Source organism: Canis lupus, unplaced genomic scaffold, assembly GCF_011100685.1.
Source record: "Canis lupus familiaris isolate Mischka breed German Shepherd unplaced genomic scaffold, alternate assembly UU_Cfam_GSD_1.0 chrUn_S2087H2286, whole genome shotgun sequence".
Taxonomy (NCBI): domain Eukaryota; kingdom Metazoa; phylum Chordata; class Mammalia; order Carnivora; family Canidae; genus Canis; species Canis lupus.
In genome coordinates, this window is record NW_023330968.1 from 4,107 (window position 1) to 27,523 (window position 23,417).

General features: G+C 45.6%; 2 pseudogenes and 1 gene segment (V, D, J or C); all 3 read right to left on the reverse strand.

The window, feature by feature from the left end:
- Positions 1–2,717: 2,717 nt before the first annotated feature.
- On the reverse strand, positions 2,718–3,345 carry LOC119866054. The segment is given in 2 exon segments: positions 2,718–3,103; positions 3,195–3,345. Coding segments are annotated over 2 exon segments (432 nt in total).
- Positions 3,346–4,732: 1,387 nt separating this feature from the next.
- On the reverse strand, positions 4,733–5,215 carry LOC119878922 (annotated as a pseudogene).
- A 2,922-nt stretch (positions 5,216–8,137) lies between these two features.
- On the reverse strand, positions 8,138–8,703 carry LOC119878924 (annotated as a pseudogene).
- Between the last annotated feature and the right edge of the window lie 14,714 nt (positions 8,704–23,417).

The window sequence follows — 23,417 nt, forward strand, 5'->3', positions numbered from 1 at the left end:
GGATGCACAGCATCCCATGGAGCTGAGGGACAGGCTTCCAGGCTCCTGCTGCCCCAGTCCTGGTCCACACTGGCTGAGATGAGGGAAGAGGATTGCAGATCAGAGCCCTCTGCCTCCAGTGCTGTGGGTCCCCAAACCTTGTGCATGGAGGACAGGCCATACCCAGGTCCCACCCACCCTCCTGAGGCTGCACCTAATGACTCCAAATGGCTCAGAACCCCCTGCTGTGGCTCCTTCCTGGCTGACTGTCTCCTACTGTCCCCACTGCTCCACTGCTTTTCCAGGATTAGAGTGAGGCTTGGGGTCAGGACCATCCCCAGGGCAGGGAGCACATGGACAAAGACATCAGGGATGCTGCCCCCATGGACTCCAAGGTGGGTCCTCGAGGCCTGGTCTCTGTCTCTCTCTGTCTCTGTCTCTCACCCCAGCTCCTCTGTCAGCTGAGCCTCTGTCCACTCTCCTGGGGGTGGAGGATACAAGCTCGCTCTGTCTCTACGATGACCTCTGTCTGTGGCCCCAGGTGTGTGCTGTAATTTGCAGGTTTATAAATAATCAACCATTAGTTTTCAAACTATTCAGTGTTGTAGCTGTATCCAGTGTCCTAGGGCAATCGTCTCCAGAACCATAAGGGCGGGTCCGATCTCCACACTTGCTATGGAGAGGTTGAGACTCTCACAACACAGGACCTTCTGTTCCTGAAGGGACAACGATGTCTACCATCACCTATGACCTTGGACGTTACGGTTCAATTCCAGGCCCGGCCCTGACACATGACAAGGACTGAGCCCTCAGCCCAGGGGACACACTCTGTCATCCTAAGGGGCTCACGTGCAGTTTCCTTGCTCCCTTTCAAATTTCCTGTTCACACTCCCTGAGGTCTCCACCTTCCTGTCCTCCCCCTTTGGGGACAAGGGTCACACCTCCTTGGAGAAGGGGATGAGATGATATTCCCTGTGAGCTGTCATGGACCCCAGACTTCTAGAAGACATTCTCTGCCTGCATGAAGGAGCTGTCACCCTGGGGTACAGTTTACTGAGCTGTGACAACACAGCACTGGGGTGCGGCTGCCTTCACAGTGCCATGTAGGAGAGTGACATCACCTCGAATAGAGTCGCCTAACACACTCCCCCTCCTCCTTCCTCCACCTGCTGTAAATCACTGGCCTCCTTGCCACCTCTAGATACCCACATCTTCCAAATTACAATGAAATTCCCATGATGTGGAATTTAGCTTTTTATGTGTTTATTCATCCTGAAGAAATATGCAGTTAATATTCATGCATGTTTTTGAACTTAAGAACTTATTTCTTTATTTTTTTTATTTATTTTTTATTGGTGTTCAATTTACTAACATACAGAATAACCCCCAGTGCCCGTCACCCATTCACTCCCACCCCCCCGCCCTCCTCCCCTTCTACCACCCCTAGTTCATTTCCCAGAGTTAGCAGTCTTTACAGTTCTGTCTCCCTTTCAGATATTTCCCACACATTTCTTCTCCCTTCCCTTATATTCCCTTTCACTATTATTTATATTCCCCAAATGAATGAGAACATATAATGTTTGTCCTTCTCCGACTGACTTACTTCACTCAGCATAATACCCTCCAGTTCCATCCACGTTGAAGCAAATGGTGGGTATTTGTCATTTCTAATAGCTGAGTAATATTCCATTGTATACATAAACCACATCTTCTTTATCCATTCATCTTTCGTTGGACACCGAGGCTCCTTCCACAGTTTGGCTATCGTGGCCATTGCTGCTAGAAACATCGGGGTGCAGGTGTCCCGGCGTTTCATTGCATTTGTATCTTTGGGGTAAATCCCCAACAGTGCTATTGCTGGGTCGTAGGGCAGGTATATTTTTAACTGTTTGAGGAACCTCCACATAGTTTTCCAGAGTGGCTGCACCAGTTCACATTCCCACCAACAGTGTATGAGGGTTCCCTTTTCTCCGCATCCTCTCCAACATTTGTTGTTTCCTGCCTTGTTAATTTTCCCCATTCTCACTGGTGTGAGGTGGTATCTCATCCTGAAGAAATATGCAGTTAATATTCATGCATGTTTTTGAACTTAAGAACTTATTTCTTTAAATGTTGACTACTATCACACTCTACGACTATACATCAGGTTGGAGTAAATCTTCGTTACTTCAAGTCTGGATATTTCATAAAAAGCTGGTATAAAAATCAGTGTGTATATTTTTTATTGCTTTCAGGGGTGCTAATTATGAATAAAGTTTCCATAAACATTCACGTGGGAATTTTTCTCTAGAAAGCTTTTTTTTTACCTTTTATATTTCTGAGTGTGGCATTGATTTATGTGTTCCTTGCAATCATCAAATAATAAGAAGAAATCATCACCTGGTTGAAGATAAGGCAATAATGTTGCCAGCTGTAAAAAAAGCTGACATGTGCATCAGCAGAACAGGGATGGGGATGAAGGACCATGATAGCTTCGTGGCCTAAGAGTGTTTCTTTTACTGAGAAATCAGAAGATGACAAGTGAATGTACTCTAGCCTAAAAGAACCAGTCCCTGATCCCAAAGGCAAAACTTTCTCATTCCTTTGACACCCTCTGTGCACAATGGGCTACTCTGAGATACTCTGAGGTCAGAGATGATGAAGCAGGTGCCATTTCCAGGAGGTCCCCAAGATGCACCTGTGTTCAGGGCATCAACTGAAGAATGAGCAGAAACCCAGGGGAATCCTAAGCAGGCAGCTGCTGGGGCGCTCACTCACTTTGCAGATGGGTAAGTGGGTTTTTGTCTCACTTCCCCACACGCCTGGAGTACTGTGCCACCACTGAGACTGCTGTCATAGGATGAGCAGTAATAATCGGCTTCATCCTCAGCCTGGAGCCCAGAGATGGTCAGGGTTGCTGTGCTGCCTGACCTGGAGCCAGAGAATCGATCAGGGACCCCCGAGGGTCGGCTACTACTATCATAGATGAGGGTTCTGGGGCTTGTTCCTGGGAGCTGCTGGTACCAGCCCACATAATTGCCATAACCAACATTGGAGCTGCTTCCAGTGCAGGAGATGGTGACCCTCTGGCCCAGGGACCCAGACACTGAGGCCGGCTGAGTCAGCACAGACTGGGCCCAGGACCCTGCAAGAAGGAGAGAATAGACAGGGTGATGCTGGAGTCTGGATTGCATATGTCCTCCCAGGGCCCCTCGCCCTGTCCCACATCCAGTCACCTGCGCAGTGAGCGAGGAGGGTGAGGATGAGAGGGAACCAGCCCATGGTGGAGGTCATCATGGATCCTGTCTTCAGTGGCCCCTCAGCTGAGCAGAGCCTCCCCTCATCTCTCCCTTCTCCTCTTCATCCTCTGAGAGAGGGAGGGGCTCTTCCATGCAAATGAGACCCCGGCTCTCTGACCCCTCCCTGGTTCTGGGTCAGTTCCCTCTGCCTGAGCATGTCAGGGGGGGTGGGCAGAGGAGGGGCTTGGGGCTGGTGTGCGGTTCAGGAGGTCCCAGCTGTGAGCCCTGAGCAGAGGTCACAGTCAGTGCCAGGTGGTGTTCCCAGCTCTGATCCAGCCTGAGCCCTCAGAAATAAGTCTCAACTGTGTTCTGGCATCCTGACACCACCTCACCCTGCATGACATGGGGATCAGTTGGCCATGGGACACAGGTCCTGTCTCGAGAGCTCTGACCACTCTCCTCCTATGATCTGGACGAGTCTCCCCACATGTGGTCTCCCCTGAATGTGGCATAGATTTTAGGCTACACTCTCTTTTCTTGGTGTGAGGGACTCCTGGGTCACTCAGGGGTTAAGTGTCTGTCTTTGGCTCAGGGTATGATCCTGGAGTCCTGGGATCAAGCCCCCCATCAGGCTCTGTGCAGGGAGCCTGCTTCTCCCTCTGCCTATGTCACTGCCTCTCTCTCCATCTCTGTGTTTCTACCACAAATCCCTTGGATTTTCATGGGCCACTCAGGACTGAGGTGGTGTCTACACCAATTTGTCTGACATCACTGTCACATCCAGTGGAATGAAGGGTCGCCGTGTACAAGTGGCCTCCTCTGCACAGGATGCTTAGAACTTCCTCCTATATGATGACCCTGGTTGCAGCCCTCTCCTTCTCTCAATTTCCTGAAATACTGAAGACCCAGGGAGCTAGATTTTCCAGGTTGTATGTGGAAGGCCTCGTGTGCTTTCCTGGAAAGGTTACACACTGAACATCGTTGTCATCTTTCACTGTTTTCACCTTTTTTAAATTTTTTTTTAATTTATTTATGATTGTCAGAGAGAGAGAGAGAGAGGCAGAGACATAGGCAGAGGGAGAAGCAGACTCCATGCACTGGGAGCCTGATGTGGGATTCGATCCCGGGTCTCCAAGATCGCGCCCTGGGCCAAAGGCAGGCGCTAAACCGCTGCGCCACCCAGGGATCCCTTCACCTGTTTTAAACATTAGTACTCCCCACCCCATGGGCAAGAACTCCCTCCTAGAGTCTGTCCTCCCCGCATATGGACACAGGTCTGCAGGAGCCCTGCCATTTGAGGTTGTCTGTGTGCCACTGACCTCAGAGCACAAGAGGCAGACCTGCAGGGTGTTTTAGCAGGAAGATGTGACAGCTGGAGAATTTCTGGCAAGAATCCAGAGGAAGAGATTGCGTATTGGTCACTCCCTAGACCAACTGTACACATAAATTGGATGAATGTTCTTTTTTTCCATATCATTATTTTTAATATCCAACATTTATAATATGAGGACCAGGGCTTTCTCCTCAACTCAAGTTTATAAATTTTCAACTGGCTTGTGAAGTCAATAGGGATACTTCTTGTCTAATTTGGTTTCTGGGAAGACTTCATTCAGATCCTCAATGGTCATTTGATCAAATGGAATGATGTTCTTTATCATCTCCAGCTCTTTTTCATATTCTTCAATCCTGGCCTTTGAGAGGGATAAAAACTCAGCACAGCTTTTCACATCTTCTTTATCCTCAGCATCCACCTGGACAGTGTATTTATCCTCTGGCACAGGAAACTTCAGGGCATTAAACTTCTTCTCAAAGTCACCTACCAAGCCAGCCTTTGCCACTTTGGCCTTGTAGTAAGCCCAGTCGGTAGCAGGTGGTTTCTCAGGAAGAGTAGCCAACCTGGAGGTAAGCATCTCATTCCAGGATTTCAGGGAGTTGGCAATGGCCTTCTGGTTTCAGGGTATGATCTCCACAAAAGCTACCCAGTCAATGGTTTTTAGAGCAAGTTTTTGCCCAGCCATCTTGAGATCCTTCACCGACCTCATCAGCCCACAGTCCTGAATGTTCTTTTTAAGAAAATCTTCTCAATGTGCATTGACTAAGACTCAATGATGATGTCACTGTGAAGACACAGGCGGAATTACGAGTATATTGTTTACAGATCTGTGCGGACTGAATGGAAAATAACGATGGAAGTGGCATTGAAAATCTCAGTGCAGTTGCACTTGGTGGCTCAGTGATTGAGCATCTACCTTTGGCTCAGGTCATTATTCCAGGGTACTGGGACCAAGACCTGCATCAGGCCCCCTGCAAGGGCCCTGCTTCACCCTCTGACTCTGTCTCTGCCTCTCTCTATGTGTCTAATGAATAAATAAATAAAACTTTTTTTAAAAAAGAATGACTTCATCTTTCATTTAAATAGACATTTAGAAACATTTTATAGAATCATTTGTCTCTTTTTTTAACCTTATGATTATATCATGGGTCTGTTCATGCAGGCAGGAAAATCTGAAGGGGTGCCCATGAGTCCCCATGAGGACCCTTGTTGTATGAATTTCGCAGCTATCTGAGTGACCTGCATTGGCCGAGGTGTCTTTGAAACCAGAGTAGTGGCTGGGGACACTGGGGCCCTGGTGAGTCTCAGTAGACCATCAGCAGGTACACAGGAGGCCTCCTGGCTGCTGGAACCAGCATATGGCCACCGCTGCAGCCACTGCTCAGTGTGCAGGTGAGTCTGGCTGTTGATCCCAGGGATGCAGAGAGGGAGGGCGGCTGGGTCAGCACAGGCAGGGATGGGGAACCTGCAGACACATTCACGGGTGATGGATCAGAGGCCAGACTGAATTTCCTCAAATCTCTAAGCTAGACCAGCAGACGTAGGCTGACAGTGGCTCTGTGTCCCTGAGGTCACTCCTGACCTGTGCACTGACAGAGTTGAATGAACATTAAAGATCACAGGTCAGGGTGACAAAGTCCCTGGTCCCCTCCATGGGCTGGACTGCCCCACGCCTCCTCTTCTACTCCCCCCTCTGCCAGAAGGGCTGTCCATGCACATAGGCTCCACCCACTCACTGCCCAACCCCTCCCTGGGCCCTGATCCTGGAGCTTTGCTCACACCACACACTGAGGAGGATGGGGTTGGCTTCAGCCCTGGGAGAGCCCTGGGGGGAAGCATCTGCTGGCACCACACACAAGTCCCTGCTCAGGGTCCAGACCTGAGAGGACACAGCTGCTGAGCTCTCATCAGGGAGCAAGGGACCAGCACACAGGCCCAGGCACCCTGAGTGAAGGATCCTCACAGAGCAGCCCTGTACGGACCACAGGGCAGTCCCTCAGCGCCCCCTCCTGGTCACAGGGCACTCACCTCAGCAAGGCCCAAAGCCCTGAGAGCCCAGCTGGTTTCCAGGGCTCACCAGTTCCCTCCCCATTGGCATGGCCAGGTCTGACTCTCAGAATGGGTTCCATCTCTTGGGCATTAGAGACATGAGTTCCACATGTTCTCACAGAAATGTATTTGTGTTTTAAACTCCTGTTTTTGTCATTTTTGTGTATTTTTTTGGACTTCTATTTGCCAACATATAGTATGACACCCAGTGCTAATCTGTCAAGTGCCTCCCTCATTGGCCATCACCCAGTCACCCCGTTACCCCACCCACCTCCTCTTCCATTACTCCTTGTTCGTTTTGTACCAACATATTTGGTGTATCAGTGACAAATCCGAGAAGCACAGTGTGTTCACAGATGAGCACTAGTGTGGCTCCCATCAGGCCATACTGTATAGTCTACACTATAGGGACATATTCAAACCCTCATTCATTGTCTCCATCATTCATGTCTCCCTATACAGATTCTTTTCTTTTATGGACAAACCTCATTTTTTTCACATATTTTGCTGTGGAATCCACTCAGTAGGATTGTGTTGAAATATGGAAATTATATATACTACCGAAGATGGCGGAAGAGTAGTGTCCCCAAGTCACCTGTTCCCACCAACTTACCTAGATAACGTTCAAATCATCCTGAAAATCTATGAATTCGGCCTGAGATTTAAAGAGACAACAGCTGGAATGCTACGGTGAGGAGAGTTCACACTTCTATTAAGGTAGGAAAACGGAAAAAAAGAAATAAAGAAACTAAAAGCATCCAAGGGGAGGGGCCCTGAGGAGCTGGGCTGAGGCCGCAGCGAGCACCCCCAGGTCAGGAGAGCCCTGTCGGAGGAGCAGGAGCTGCACCAAACTTCCCGGATGGACAGGCGCCCACAAGGATTCAGAGCATGACCCCAGGAGGGCAGGGATGCCCTCAGGCTCCCGGGGGTACGAAAAAGCCCCTGCCCCGGGGAGAGCCCCACACCCTGTGGCTGAGCTCTCTAAAGGGCTGCAGCATGCCCCGTGGCCTGGGAGCAGCTTGGAGGGGCTCGGGTGGAGGCTCCGCAGAGAGGGGGCCGTGAGCCCGATTCCAGCAGTGCAGGCCTGGGAGCCCAGGGCGCAGGGGACACAGCCCAGGATCCGGCCTCCACCCGGGACAGGCGGAGGCGGGAAGGCCCAGGCAGGACAGCAAGGACACCTGTCGCTGGGGGCCCCAAGCTGAGCAGGTCAGGGGCCCCGCCCCAGAGCATCCAGTCCCCTGCAGACTGGGAGTTGCAGTAGTTACTGCAGGGAGCTGACTCCAGGGCTGGGGAGCTGGCCACCGCCACTGCTATTGTTCCTTGTGTCACCTTGTGCCATGGACAGAGCAGGGCTGCCGGGGAAGAGGGACCTCACAGGATAAATAGCTCCCACTGAGACGACCTGGCAGGGGGCAGGACAGCTCCCCAAGTGCACAAACCTGAGAGTCAGCACAACAGGCCCCTCCCCTAGAACCAGCTAGAAGGACAGGGGAAGAGCAAGTTTTTTATTTTTTATTTTTTGTCAAATGATCCTTTGTTAAAATATTTTTCTTTGTAGTCACCTCGCTGGGCATTCCACTGCATAACTATTGATGTCATCTATGATGTCATGAGGGTTACGGCAACCAACATTGCAGCCCACAGACTGGGCAGTCCCCAGGATCTCTTTAATGGTTCCAGAGAGTTCTCTGGCTAGAGATCGGTGTCACATCTGTCAGGCAATATTGACAAGCTCATCAAAAGTGATATTTCCACTGTGCTTAATGTTTTTCTGCTGCTTTCTGTCTCTTGGTGGTTCCTTCAGGGCTTTGATAATCAGGGCAGAGGCAGAAGGTATCACTTCAATCTGGGCCTGTCTGTTCTGAATGATCAGTTTCACTGTAATCCTTAGACCCTTCCAATAACCGGCTGTCTTGACGATGTCATAACCAACCTTTTTTGGAGACAGACCCGGCAGTCGATCTTCAGGGCCAGGGCAGACATGGCACTGACCTCGCCACTGGTGCACCTCAAGAACATGACGTTGATCTCATTGGGATCGAACTTAGGCGGCATGGTGGAGGCAGCTGGTGTCGGATGACCCTGGATTCAGGAGGACCAAAGACAGTTGCACCTTTGCCTCCTCTGAGCCTAAAGCCAAAAGCAGAAGAGCAAGTTCTTGACCAAGCAGTGCTGGAAAACCACAGGGGAAATCGGGGGACTTCCAGTATACAGAACAGGGGATACCCCTCCTTGTTTTGTTTTGTTTTTTGTTTTTTTCTTTGTTTGTTTCTGCTTGGTTTGGTTTGTTTTGGTATGGTTTTTTGTTCTTTATTTGTTATACCTTATTTTTTTTCCATTCCATTTTCCAGTATAACTTGATTTTAGCCACTCTGCACTGAGCAAAATGACTAGAAGGAAGAACTCACCACAAAAGAATCAGAAACAGTACTCTCTCCCACAGAGTTACAGAATTTGTATTTTTTTTAAAATTTTTTATTGGAGTTCAATTTGCCAACATATAGCATAACACCCAGTGCTCATCTGAAGTACCCCCCTCAGTGCCAATCACCAAGTCAACTCAAACCCCTGCCCAAATCCCTTCCACTACCCCTTGTTCATTTCCCAGAGTTAGGTATCTCTCATGTTTTGTCACCCTCACTGATATTTTCACTCATTTTCTCGCCAAATTACAGAATTTGGATTACAATTCGATGTCAGAAAGCCAATTCAGAACCACAATTATAAAGCTAGTAGTGGCTCTGGAAATAAAAGCATAAAGTATTCAAGAGACTACATGACTGCAGAATTTAGATTTAATCAGGCCGAAATTAAAAATCAATTAAATGAGATGCAATCCAAACTGGAGGTCCTAACAACAAGGGTTAAGGACGTAGAAGAACAAGTGAATGACATAGAAGACAAGCTGATGCCAAGGAAGGAAGTTGAGGAAAAAAGAGAAAACCAATAAAAAGATCATGAGGAAAGGTTAAGGGAAATAAATGACAGCCTCAACAGGAAAAATCTACGTTTAATTGGGGTTCCAGAGGGTGATGAAAAGGATAGAGGAGCAGAAAGTGTCTCTGAACAAAACGTAGATGAGAACTTCCCTAACATTGGGAGGGAAACAGGCATTCAGATCCAGGAGATAGAAAGATTCCCCCTAAAATAAAAAAAATAAATAAAAATTCAACACCTCGACATTCAATAGGGAAACTTGCAAATTCCAAAGATAAAGGAAAAATCCTTAAAGCAGCAAGAAATAAGAAATCCCTAAACTTTATGGGGAGAAGTATTAGGTTAACAGAAGACCTTTCCACAGAGACAGGGCAAGCCAGAAAGGGCTGGCAGGATATATTCAGGGTCCTATATGAGAAGAACATGCAGCCAAGAATACTTTATCCAGCAAGACTCACACTCAGAATAGAAGGAGAGATAAAGAGCTTCCAAGATAGGCAGGACCTGAAAGAATATGTGACCACCAAACCAGCTCTGCAAGAAATATTAAGGGGGACTCTGTAAAAGAAAGAGGAAGTCCAAGGGAACATTCCACAAAAACAGGGACTGAATAAGCATCATGATGACACTAAATTCATATCTTTCAATAGTAACCCTGAACGTGAATGGGCTTAATGACCCCATCAAAAGGCGCAGGGATTCAGACTGGATAAAAAAGCAGGACACATCTATTTGCTGTCTACAAGAGACTCATTGTAGACATAAGGACACCTGCAGCCTGAAAAGAAAGGTTGGAGAACCATTTACCATTCAAATGATCCTCAAAAAAAGCAGGGGTTGCCATCCTTATATCAAATAAACTAAAGTTTATTCCAAAGACTGTAGTAAGAGAGGAAGAGGGACACGATATCATACTTAAAGGATATATCCAACAAGAGGACTTAAAAATCATGAATATTTATGCCCCGAATGTGAGAGCTGCCAAGTATATCAATCAATTAACAACCAAAGTTAAGACATACTTAGATAATAAATCACTTATACTTGGTGTCTTGAACACAACGCTTTCTAGAATCGACACATATTCTAAGTACAACATCTCCAAAGACACAAGAGCTTTAAATGATACACTGGACCAGATGGATTTCACAGATATTTATAGAACTTTACATCCAAATGCAACTGAATACACATTCTTCTCAAGTGCACATGGAACGTTCTCCAGAATAGACCACATAATGGGTCATAAATCAGATCTTAATCAATACTAAAATTGAGAATGTCCCCTGCATATTTTCAGACCATAATGCTTTGAAACTAGAACTAAATCACAAGAAGTTTGAAAGGATTACAAACACATGGAGGTTAAGGACCAACCTGCTACAAAAAGAAAGGGTCAACCAGGAAATTAGGGAAGAATTAAAAAGATTCATGGAAACTGATGAGAATGAAGATACAACCTTTCAAAATCTTTGGGATACAGCAAAAGGACTCCAGAGGGGGAAATGCATCGCAATACAAGCATCCATCCAAAAACTGGAAAGAACTCAAGTACAAAAGTTAACCTTGCACCGAAAGGAGCTAGAGAAAAAAGAGCAGATAGATCCTACATCCAGAAGAAGAAGAAATTAATAAAGATTATAGCAGAACTCAATGAAATAGAGACCAGAAGAACTGTTGAATAGATTAAGAAAACCAGGAGATGGTTCTTTAAAAGAATTAATGAGATAGATAAACCATTAGTCAGCCTTATTAAAAAGAAGAGAGAAAACACTCAAATTAATAAAATCATGAACTGAGAAAGGAGGGATCACTACTAATACCAGGGAAATACAAACAATTTTAAAACTTATTATGAGCAGCTATACGCCAATAAATTAGGCAATCTAGAAGAAATGGATGCATTTCTGGAAAACCACAAACTTCCAAAAATGGAACAGGAAGAAACAGAAAACCTGAACAGGCCAATAATAAGGGAGGAAATTAAAGGAGTCATCAATAACCTCCCAAGACACAATCTCCAGGGCCAGATGGCTTCCCAGGAGAATTCTATCAAATGTATAAAGAAGAAACCATAGCTATTCTACTAATGTTGTTCGGAAAGATAAAAAGAGATGGAACAGTTCCAAACTCATTCTATGAGGCCAGCATCACCTAAATTCCAAAACCAGACAAAGACCCCACCAAAAAGGAGAATTATAGACCAATATCCCTGATGAAAATGGATGCAAAAATTCTGGAAAACTGTATGAAGTTTCCTCAAAGAGTTAAAAATAAATCTGCCCTATGACCCAGCAATTGCACTGCAGGGGATTTACACCAATGATAGAGATGCAGTGAAATTCCAGGACACCTGCACCCCAATATTTATAGCGGCAATGTCCACAGTAGCCAAACTGTGGAAGGAGCCTTGGTGTCCATCGAAAGATGAATGGATAAAGAAGATGTGGTCTATGTATACAATGGAATATTCCTCAGCCATTGGAAACGACAAATACCACAATTTTCTTTGAAGTGAATGGAACTGGAGGGTATTCTGCTGAGTGAAATAAGTCAATCGGAGAAGGACAAACATTATATGGTCTTATTCATTTGGGGAATATAAAAAATACTGAAAGGGAATAAAGGGGAAAGGAGAAAAAATGAGTGGGAATTATCAGAAAGGGAGACAGAACATGGGAGACTCCAAACTCTGGGAAAAGAACAAGGGGTGGTGGAAAGGGAGGAAGGCAGGGTGTGGGGGTGACTGGGTGACGGGCACCAAGGGGGCACTTGATGGGATGAGCACTGGGTGTTATGGTATATGTTGGCAAATTGAACTCCAATAAAACTAAATAAATAAATAAACAATAAATAAATAAATAAATAAATAAATAAATAAATATTTCGTTTAGCTCTGCAACAAACTACCCAGTTATGTTCCCAAGCGACTTGGACATTTGGCATCCCCCCCCCCAGCAATGAAGGAGAGTTCCTGCTGCCCCACATCCTGGGCACCATCTGATGTTGTGGTATTGAATTTTAGCCTTCCTGATGGGAGTCTGATGCTATCTCACTGTTTCGGAGTGTAGGTCCTAGTGACTTATCACGTGGGAAATCTTTACACAGGTGCAATTTTTCTCTGTGTACAATTTTGTAAGGGGTCTGTTCACATCTGCTCACTGGGATGACACGACCCAGCACCCTGGAATTCAGGAGCTCCCAAAGCTCTGATCTGAAAGGAAAGAGAAAATCATTATCACCAAATACCAGAACTCAGGGAATTCTCACTAAATCCCTAGAGTGGTACCAGTGGACAGGCAGGCAGTGGGCCAACTGGTTCTCTTGGGTCACACATCTTGCACAACTGCCCTTCTTCTCATTCCAACACAGCAATAGTGTGGGTCATATCGCTTCTGAAATCCATGTAACTATTTTTTCATTGGGAGATGAATATCTTCAAAAGGAGGTATTTTCATTGGAATTTAAACAAGTCTGGAATTTAAATTTAAACAATTCTGTTTCTAGTGAGATACAAAGCATTCAATGCCAGATTCTGAGCCTCTGTTGCTTAGAGGCAGGGACAGGGGAGTGATGGAATAAGAGGTGAATAGTAGGGCAGCCCACCTTAAGCCCCAGGCGAGATCCTGGAGACTGGGATCCAGTCACACTTTTGTCTCTCTGCATGTAGCCTGCTTCCCCCTCTGCCTGTGTCTCTCCTCTCTCATTGTGTGTCTCTCATGAATAAATAAATAGAAGAAAATTAAAGATGTGAAGAGTAGACGTTATCACTTGTCTCTGGGAAACAGAAATTATCTGGGTGATATTGATCATATGCAGCTCTACAGCAATGATGATCAATCTCTCCCCAGGCTGCAGCCCAAGGTGGTCAAAGACGTTTTTGTCAACACACCTGGGCCTGGAAAATTAGGTTTGAATCCCTGGCTGGTCTCTCAGTGCTGTAATGGGTCACAATATAGCATCTCTGCCTGAGAGCTGTGGTAACCCCTGTGTTACCACATTGCCATGGTAACCCCTGTGTTTCTACTGCTCTTGTGAAAGAGAAGGTGACCTTGGATCTGGGGTCATCAAGAGATTCCTTAGGGCAGTGACACATGTACACATGGGAGAGTTCTTACTCTTGATATTCACATATCCTACCACCCTGGATTATGGAAAAGTTCCAATGGGGACTAAGGGAAGAGGGAGACAGAGTCAGTACCTGTGGGCTCAGCACATCCACTTACAGGAGTCTCCATCAACCTGGTGGCAGCTATAGCAAAGGCTCATTCATGCACCCACATCAACCAACTTCACTGAGGCAGGCTGAGCATTTTCCCAGTAATGGTGCAACATCCTCCAAATCTCATAGCCCATAAAAGGGTTCATGGCCATAGGCCCCAAATTCCTACTTTGATGGACCCCCTTCTCCTCAAGTGCACAACCCAAGCCTCAGGTGATGAGTGAGGGATCCCATCCAGCTCTGAGAATGGAATTGCCTATGACCCGTGTCCTCACACAACATCCCACATCCCAGTGTTCATGCCTAAGACACAGTGAACCTTGGTCACTTCTGAGCAGTGAAGCCTGTGAGGGAAGGGAAGGCTCTGCTCTGAGCCCTGGAGGTGCTGAATCCATGCTGGGGAAGACTACACCCCCTGTTTAGATAGTCCTGGACCTCTGATGGAGACAAAGTCAATGAAAGGCTCATTGTCCTCATTTCAGGAGAAAAAATCTTCGCAGCACAGACTCTGGTTATATGACATTTGGAAACCCAGGTAACATGACTGTTACCACATTGAAGTGTTTTGTTTTATTCTTGTTTTATTTCTGAGGACATATAGAACTTGAAGAGATAATGGAGAATAGGCTCATTATGAACCAGGCGGTAATTTTAAGTACACATTAGATAAATCACTTATTTTACACGTTATAAATTTTCATGGAAGAAGCATCTGAACAGATGAAGGATTTTGTCCCATGTCCCAAACTCTCAGTGTCACTGTTAGAAGCATTATTGTTTCTGATTAGACGTGAAGGTCAGTCTAGTCCTCAGGCTGCAGCCCAGAGATGAGGGTGCCCTCCAATGACTGAGGCATCCTTGGATCAGGAGAAGCAGCTGGGGACCCCAGAGCCCTGGTGCTTATCTGAGTCTAAGTAGTAGTACAGGTGATACTAGGGAGAGCTCCATGGCTTATACTGGAACCAGTTGATGTAATAGCTGCCAACACTGGAGCCACTGTTCACGGTACAGGTGAGTCTGACTGTTGTTCCAAAGATGTCAAGAGGGAGAGCGACTGGGTTAGCACAGGCTGGGACAGGGACCTGCAAACACAGACACTGATGTGTAATGGAGCAGAGACCAATGTAAAACTTCCCAGCATCTGAGCCAGAGGGGCTGATGGAGCCAAGGAACTGGAACATGGTATATGACGCCTGTCTGTCTGTACCTGTGCACTGAGAGAAATACATCAGGAGACAGGAGTATAGGCAATGATGACCATCCCCACACCAGGTGGGGTCCCCAGACCTCTTTTTGTCCTCCATTCTTTTCTACAAGAGGGGTGTCCATGCAAATGAAGTCCATCAAGTGATTTCCCAGCCCCTCCCTGAGCCCTGGTGCTGGAGCTCAGCTCACACCACATTGTGGAGGTTGGGAGTTGCTTCTCCTCTGGGGAGAGCCCTGGACGAAGCACCTGCTGAGACCACATACAGTGTCTGCTTAAGGGACTCCTCCAGGCCTGAGAGGACACAGCTGCTGAGCCCCAACAAGGAGCACAGGGCCCAACACACCGTGTGATGGGTCCTCACTGAGCAGCTATGTAGGGATCACGGGCCCATAGCTCTCCACTGGTCACAGGCACCCAGCCCACCTTGGACCAAAGACCTGGGATCCCAGGGGCCTTCACCAGCTCACCAGGTCCATGTCTATTCACAGTCCCATGTCTTATCTCTAGATACCATGATTTGTACACACTGCACATGATTACTCTTCTTCCTCATTCTCTGAAGTGATGCTTCTCTATGGAAAAGACAAACATGTACACAACTGACCTATTCAGGTGTCACCAGAGAAGTTACCCCAAGGTGAAAGTTAAGCGTCTATCAGGTCAAACATCACTGATCAGAGGACAGTGGAGCTGGTTTGAGGGGTTTGAGGCAGATCATGAGGGATTGATGGAGTTGAATACTGTCCAGGAAGTAAGGTTCTAGGCTTATTGCCAAGACAGCAGTTCAGCAATGATTTTAAAGCTCAAGTGATGCTGTTACAATCTGTTCGGAATCAGATATGACCGAGTGATTTGTGAAAAGCAAACAGCTTTGCCTGGTGGAACATTTACTGGTGAATATTAGACATAGCTCTTTAGGTTTGGAAGTGAGACATATCTCGTAAATTCATGGTTTCTGTGCATTTGTGTTTTCCAATTCCTCTCAGATATTTGTTGCTCCACACACTGTTTATATTGTACCCAATTATTTTTTCTTTTTTTTAAATTCTTTTTATTGTAGTTCAATTTGCCAACATATAACAATAACACCCAGTGCTCATCTCATCAAGTGTACACAAGTATTTTCATTTATAGTTTCGTACCTTTTACTTTCCTTCAATTGGAAGATGAGTGTGAAGTTTTATCGTTGTTTCCACATGCCTGGGATTAGCGTGCAGAAATCATGTTCTCAATGGGCCCCAAACAACTTTGGTATATGTGCAAATAGCCAAGAAATCTCTAGACTCATAAGGACCTGAGGTAAAAGATATATGACCATGATCACCCTCTTCCCTCAGATAACTTTAGGATGAATGTTTCAGATGAGTCATGGTGCATTTATTTAGATGGCCATACCTTTTAATTTATTCTCTTATAAAATTTATTACATGGACTGTTTTCCTTTTTTTAGGATTTTATTTATTTATTCATGAGAGATACACTGAAAGAGAGAGAGGCAGAGACACAGGCAGAGGAAGAAGCAGGCTCCATGCAGGAAGCCCGACGTGGGACTCGATCCAGGGTCTCCAGGATCACACCATGGGCTGAAGGCGGCGCTAAACCGCTGAGCCACCCGGGTTGCCCTGATTTTCTTTTATACATTTATAAAAGATTTATTTATTTATTTATTTATTTGAAAGAGAGAATTGGGATAGTAAGAGAGAGACAGATGAGTGGGGGGCGAGTGGGTGGGTGAAGCAAGCTCTCTCCTTAGCAGGATACCTGACAAGTTGATTGATTTTAAATGTTACACAAATTAAATGTCTAAAATGACCACTCTTGATAATCTGTCACTTTGCATTTGCAAATATTTCATTATAATTCAGTTCCTATCTTCATGAAACTTATGGATTTTTAATATCTTTTATTTTGAAATTTGAGTCTGGGTATAATAAATGAGGAAAATAAGCTTTATAATGTATACTCAAAGTTGCTCATTCCTCCCTGCTTCTCTGTAGTATTCTCATTATTTCCTCCTTAAATGTTTGAAGGGATTCTCTAGAGAAGCCTTTGAACCTGGAGTTATCTTTGTGGCAAGGATGTCAGCAGAAGATATGAACAAATAATTTGGTATAAGTGCTGGTGAGCGTGAGTTAAACAAAGTGATTCCTCATTCCTTAAACATAATCTACAGTGCATAAATTGTGTCTGTGGCTCCACTTTATATGATTTTAATTTTCATTTACCTTTAATATTATTGTTTCTTTTGTTTTTTATTTTAAATACTTTATTTATGTATTTGACAGAGTGGTCTCTGACTTTAGAGAGTGCACACAATCAGGAGGAGAGCCAGGCATAGGTCAAGGGAGAAGCAGGCTCACAGCTGAGCAGGGAGCCGGATGTGGGGCTCAATCCCAGGACACCAAGATCATGATCTGAGATGAAGACAGATGCTAAACCAAATGACCCACCCAGGTGCCCCCTATATCACTGTTGATGTAAAAAGAACTAAAATACTAATTTTATTACAATGAGATTATTTTAGTAATATTTAATAAATATAATGTATTTTAAAGCAAAATAAACAGAAACCATCCAAGTATAATGTCAAGTGTTGCACAACATTATTTAGAAGGAGCCATCAGACAGATAATAATTACACTATCCTATGTCTCTTGATATTTCCCTGAGAGCCCACGGTCATCAGGAACCATGATGCTCAAATCGTACAGTCTCCAGGCTGAATTACACATTGACATCTACTGGTCACGTGTTGTCCCTCACCTCTTCATGTCACAGCATACACTGCTCCAAAGCAGGCTGTGGTGACCACAAATGGATTGCAATTTTGAATCTGTTTCTCAGTGTTCTTGAATCGTTAGTGGGATGTGGGAATGATTAAGTTAGAAGATATTACTCTCTTTACATGTAAGGGGATATTTTCAGAACTAATTTCATATTAATACAATAACAGACGCTTCTTAACACTAACTTGCATACGAGTATCTTGGAATGCTTGTTAAATACACATCTATGAACAATGAGAATGGTTTCTGATTTAGAAATATAACATGGAGAATTATAGTTTTATCAAGCTCCACATGATGAAAATATTAATTTGGTCCTCATCATCAAATTAGTGAATAAAATGAGATCTACCAAGCCTCTATGTTTAATAGACCATATTGAAAACTGTCGATTAAAAAAAAAAGAAAACCGTCGATTGAGGCTCAGTATTTGTTTATGTATAATGGAAATGAAGCTCCTCACTCTTCAACATTTTAGACAGAGAGGGAGCAAGGAAGCACAGTCTTGGAAGGTCACATTGGATAGATGGACATGCCCTGGGAGAGATAAATGGGGTTCATTTCATGAACCACTGAACAGGAGAATGGGGTCAGGGAGCTTCACTTCCCATGGTGGTGTTGACTCTTTCCCCATCTCACTCTCTCTCCTGCCTTTATTTTTTTTTAAGATTTTATTTATTTATTCATGAGAGACACAGAGAGAGGCAGAGACATAGGCAGAGGGAGAAGCAGGCTCCATGCAGGGAGCCCGATGTGGGACTCGATCCCAGAACTCCAGGATCACTCCCTGAGCGGAAAGCAGATGTCCCTCTCCTGCCTTTAAAGCTGAGCTTTTCTGAGCCCATGAGGAGGTTTTGGTTGCACCTCCCCATAGATTTAAATCACTGTGTAAATGTACTACCCATACACAGTGAACAATAATAGTCTCATCCTCAGGCTGGGCTCCTGTGATGGTGAGGGCAACTTTGTTCCCAGAGATGGATCCAGAGAAGCGATCAGGGACCCCGGGGGGGCAGCTCCTTGTGCTGTAGATAAGCATGCGAGGAGCCCGGCCATGGGTCTGCTGGTACCAGCTGGGGTAGTTACTTGTAAAGACTGACCCAGAGCTGAGGCCACATGTGAATGTGACTGTCCCTCCTGGAGACACTGAGAGTGATGGATCCTTGGTGACCACAGTCTGAGAATCTGCTCCTAAATTCAAGAGGAGAGAAAGGTGTTGATATTGGAGACAAGGGTGGCATGAGTCCCTGTTTTAAGTGCTCCCCACAGATGTAAAGTCTTTTTCCTGACCTGAGCCATAGACAAGGAGCCCAAGAAGAAACACTGTCCAGGCCATGGTGGGGACCCTCACAGACTACAGCCTCCTTAGACTCCTAGGATGGAATGGGGTGTCCCTGGACCTTTTCATGTCTCCTGTCCCATGAGGTTAAGAAAACACTTCATGCAAATCATCTTCCTCTCTATCCCTGCCCGAGAGTCACCAGCATGTCCCCTAGGAGACTTTGAAAGGAGCAGAAACTGGGACTTCACACACGCAAGTGACTGCAGGGTGACCTGAGACACTGGGTGTCAGGAGGACATCTTCCAGTAAATGACCGCCATACTGTCTCTAGTGACCTCTGCCCCAAGGCTCTTCTCTGGAAAGCCTGAAAGCTGAATGAGGAGGTGGATGTGTTCTCACCTCCTGGCCCCACATCTACCTCACCTCAAACCTAACCCATCCCTGGAACATTTTCTTCTCTCCCCAGTGACATTCCCTCTTCTGTCCTTGGAGGGTCTTAGTAGTGCCCCTTCCAACAGTGAGGACACTGGAAATCTCAGAGCCCCTGTGACAGAGGTAGGGGCAGTGGTCTCCTCTCAGTTAATCATGGACCCGGTCTGCAGTAGTCCCCGGGGAGCTGAACAGGGATGTCTCTTTATTAGAAATGAGGATGACATTGTGTGAACAGGTGATGCTCATGGAGCATGTTGAACTCCATTCCCCTTTGTGTTCTGCTGTTGATTGTATTGCATGATTGTCCTGTTCATCTATCATTCCATGAAAATCATATCTGGACAGGTTATCCCATGCTTTAGTAGAGGATGAATTATGAGGCCTGTGTGATTCAGAGCTGAGAGCTCTTGTGGCTCCAAGGCCATAAGTTCAGGAAAGTCACCCACAGTGAGGTGGCCACTTGCTTCCTCTAGTGTGCAGGAGCCAGTCATAGATTTTCCTGGTCTTCCTCACCCAGATCCTGAGTCTCACGATCAGCCCACTAGCGCCCCCTGCTGACCTCAGACACTATGTCGCCAGCCTGAATTAACCTTCCCAGACCTCCTGGAAGGGCCTCTGACCTTTGCAGGTGGTCCTCTGATGTCACCACCCAGGACAGTACAATGAGCAGGTCAGCTCTGTGGGGTTGAGCCATTCATTTTTGCAGGGCATCGATTCCCTCAATTGGACAGCTAACTGGAATATTTATGTCTCTGTATGTTTCAGGTTTTCTGGACACTTGAGTTTGCATCTGCCTTGTCCCTGGTATCATTACTGGGACTTAATGCACTTGAAGTAAGCTCAAGATTTAAAGTCTCTAGAGAAGCCCATTGGTTCAACCTTGGTAATAATTCTCCTTGGGTTACCCGTATAGGCTGACTTACTTGGTTATTGCTGTTGTTGTCAGGGTCCCCTGCTAGGTTCACCAGCCTCCACTTATTCCACTTAATCCACTTATTAGTGACATTTCGTAGATCTATATATTGGTTTTTAGATACACTTTTTTTCTAGGGCTGCCATAATAAAGCACCACAGAATCGGTAACTTAATACAATAAGAGTGCATTTCTGCTGTTCATACACAACTCCACAGTCTGTAGGGAGTGGCCATTATCTGTTTGGAACCTGTAGAGGAGTCCCTGTTGTCTCTCCATAAGTGTAAGAAATTTGAAGACAATTTTTGGGGTTTGCTGTCTGCAGCTGCAGAACCACAATCTCTGTCTCCACCCTCCCACGGATGCCTCCTTGACTCCATCTGACTGTCATGTTACAAGCACAGGAATCAATTGAATTAGGAGGTCACACCACCCCCTTCATCACCGCATCTGGTCCAGTTATATATGCAACACCCCTTTTCCATAGAAGGTCATATCCTAAAGTCCTGAGTTCTACAATTTCAACATATGTTCTTTGGTAGGATACAGTTTAAATGAGGATATTAGGGATCCCTGGGTGGCGCAGCGGTTTGGCGCCTGCCTTTGGCCCAGGGCGCGATCCTGGAGACCCGGGATCGAATCCCACATCGGGCTCCTGGTGCGTGGAGCCTGCTTCTCCCTCTGCCTGTGTCTCTGCCTCTCTCTCTCTCTGTGTGACTATCATAAAATAAATAAAAATTAAAAAATAAAAAAAAAAATAAATGAGGATATTAGGAAAGAAGAATTTTTTCCAAAAAGGCTTATAATTATCACTATTTATTTATTTATTTATTTATTTATTTATTTTAAATTTTTTATTTATTCATTCAATAGAGACACACAGAGAGAAGCAGGAACACAGGTAGAGAGAGAAACAGGCTCCATATAGGGAGCCCGACATGGGAATTGATCCCAGGACTCCAGGATCAAGCCCAGGGTGGAAGGCAGAAGTTCGACCGCTGAGCCAAGGTGGCGTCCTTTTTTTTTTTTCTCAAAACATTATCATTACTATTTTTAAATATGCAAAGCAGTTGGATTGCACTGAAATGCCATCTAATAAAATATATATTAAGAGAATACAAAATGAGGATTTTTCCATTTTTCATTTCTTAGCTGTAAAGGAAGATTTTTTAATGTTTCTTTCTGTCTTTGAAGAAATGTATTTAGCCTCCATCTAGTTCTGATCCAACAGACATTTTATAATACAAAATACCTAAATTTGGGTTTTTGTGAACTAATGCCTCCTGAGTCACTCATACACTTACTCGATATTAGGACTTACACAGGAATGGAAATCAATCCAGACCCTTCTCATCCCCATCTCCCTATGGCTGGTCTGCATGATGCTCTAGGCTCAGGTGTTTGGCCATGAGATGTCAGTAATCGCATGATATTTGTATCCACACTGGATGAAACAAAGTGTATATCTCCCTTCCTCATCTGGGTCTCTCACTGGGCCCAGCACCACTATAGTGTAGCCCCCAGGGGTACTCATCCTTGTCCTCAGGCTGGGCACTAGCAGATGGTCAAGTCAGACTTGTTCCCAAGAAGGGAGCCTGAGAAATCAGTATTTACTTGGGCAATCTCTTCCTGGATCCAGTATGGATTCTCCTTTCTCATTCAGGATTTTATTTTCCTGGTTCTTGACATGTCATATATTTTTACTGGCTCCTGAATATAATGGCTATTATATAATGTTTTGCTTGGTCCTCAGTTACTTTTCTTCAAACAAGTGATCCTCCCGCTGATGAGTAGCAGCAAGGGGAAGGGTGTTTGTGTCAGTTTCCCAGTGGCTCAAGTGAAAATGTTTACCACTCTGCTGCTTACTCTCTGCTGGAGAAGGTGGGGCAGTGATTGCCACTTCCCAGTTCCCATCAGGTGGAGGTGTGGGACGAGCTGTTTCCTGGGCCCTGCCAACACCATGGTGGGATGCACAGGACTGAATGGAATGGCTTTCTTGCAGGGAATGGATCCTCTGCTCCCCACTGCATTCCTTGTCCTCACTGACACCAGGGAGAAGAGGGTCAAATGCAGGTCCAGCTCCTTTGCTTCCTGCATCAAAGTTCAGTGATTTTATGCTCAGGGAGAGCACAGGCTCAGTTCCCCAGTGTTCAGACAGTCACTAGCAATGGGTATATAGCAACAAACCAGCTTTGCCTTGTACCACTGCATTCATTCTCTCTGCTGAGCAATGAGGTTCAGATGGGGTCACCAGGACCTGCCAAAATCATGGGTGGGAATACTGGAGTGCAAACTGCCAACTAGGCCTGCCTTGTCCAGAATTGTTGATGTTCCCATGCGATGGAGGCTCAGCTATCTCCCGAGTAGCTGACACCATGGCTGATGGTATTGGGGCACTGCCTGCTTCTGCCAGGAGGATATGGACACCATGTCTCTGATGAACGATAATGTAAATCCTGCATGAGGGCACAGTATGGGGATTCATTAGGTGTGCAAGTGATGGGCAGGTTTGTCCAAATATTTCCTCCTCTCAGGCCAACTTATCTCCATATCTTCTGAGCAGAGGAGTTGCTGCTTTTGGAGTTTGGGTGTTTTTTGGTTTGATTTTCTGGATCTCAGGCTCTGGATGATTCTTGGTTGGAGGAAGCTACAGCATCCTGTCTTACCTGTGTGGGACATCATACAAGAAAAAGAACCAGGGTATGCACTCTTGTGTTTCCCTCAATTTGTTTGAACTCTTCCTTCTTCCTTCTTCTACCTTTTGATGTCTTCCTATACTTGTTTGCTGTCGTGTGTCAGGACATTTCATTTGTAAGAGAGAGGACCTGCATGAATGGGAGCACTCCCTACTGTCCAGAACTGGGGATCCTCATGGTGCCTTCTCTGAATGCTTTCTTCCAGGGCTAGGATGGCGGGGATCCTGCTGAGCTGCTGCGATGGAGGAGATTATCTTGACTCTCAAGCTGTGTAATTAAAAGACAAAGAACGTGATTATTATTTTTACATTATTCTATACAGGGTAATAAAAAGTAAATACATTCCATAACCAAGAACTCAAT